Genomic DNA, 413 nt, shown 5'->3' with positions numbered 1-413 from the left:
CCCCCAGCCTCTGGGATGCCACTGGGAGCTGGAGAATTGCACGGCGCACATGATTGTCTCCTGCAGAGGTGAGCCTGGACCCCCAGCCCGGCCCCCTCATCCCGAGGTGTCATCCATGCCCACGTGGCCCCGTCTCTTCTCATTCCAGAGGCAGTGAAAACCCCCCCCAAGCCCCCACCGGCGCCCCCGGCCACCACCCCAGAGCCCACAGGTAAGTGCCTCATGCCGTGGGACCCACAGCATCAAACGTGGGGACTTCCCGCTCAATCATGGAAAATAACGTCATCCCGATCCGTAACGCTTCCTCTTCCATCGCCACTCCCTCTGCAGGACCCCCCCGGCTGCGGCTGGTGGACGGCAATTTCAGCTGCTCCGGCTTCCTGGAGCTGCACAAGCAGGGGCTGTGGGGGGCC

General features: G+C 64.9%; 1 protein-coding gene across 1 annotated transcript in view; it reads left to right on the top strand.

Annotated features, from left to right (window-relative positions):
* Positions 1 to 413, top strand: part of CD5 (CD5 molecule) — a 5,602-nt gene that overhangs the window by 2,303 nt on the left and 2,886 nt on the right. Inside the window, exons 4-6 of the mRNA XM_017728619.1 lie at positions 8 to 68; positions 149 to 211; positions 331 to 410. Coding sequence (XP_017584108.1) covers positions 8 to 68; positions 149 to 211; positions 331 to 410 — 204 coding nt within the window. The remainder of the gene's footprint in view (positions 1 to 7; positions 69 to 148; positions 212 to 330; positions 411 to 413) is intronic.

Source organism: Corvus brachyrhynchos, unplaced genomic scaffold, assembly GCF_000691975.1.
Source record: "Corvus brachyrhynchos isolate BGI_N302 unplaced genomic scaffold, ASM69197v1 scaffold1103, whole genome shotgun sequence".
NCBI classification, from domain to species: Eukaryota; Metazoa; Chordata; class Aves; order Passeriformes; family Corvidae; genus Corvus; species Corvus brachyrhynchos.
Note: the sequence above shows the minus strand (reverse complement) of the source record. Positions and strands in the feature narration are given on the sequence as shown.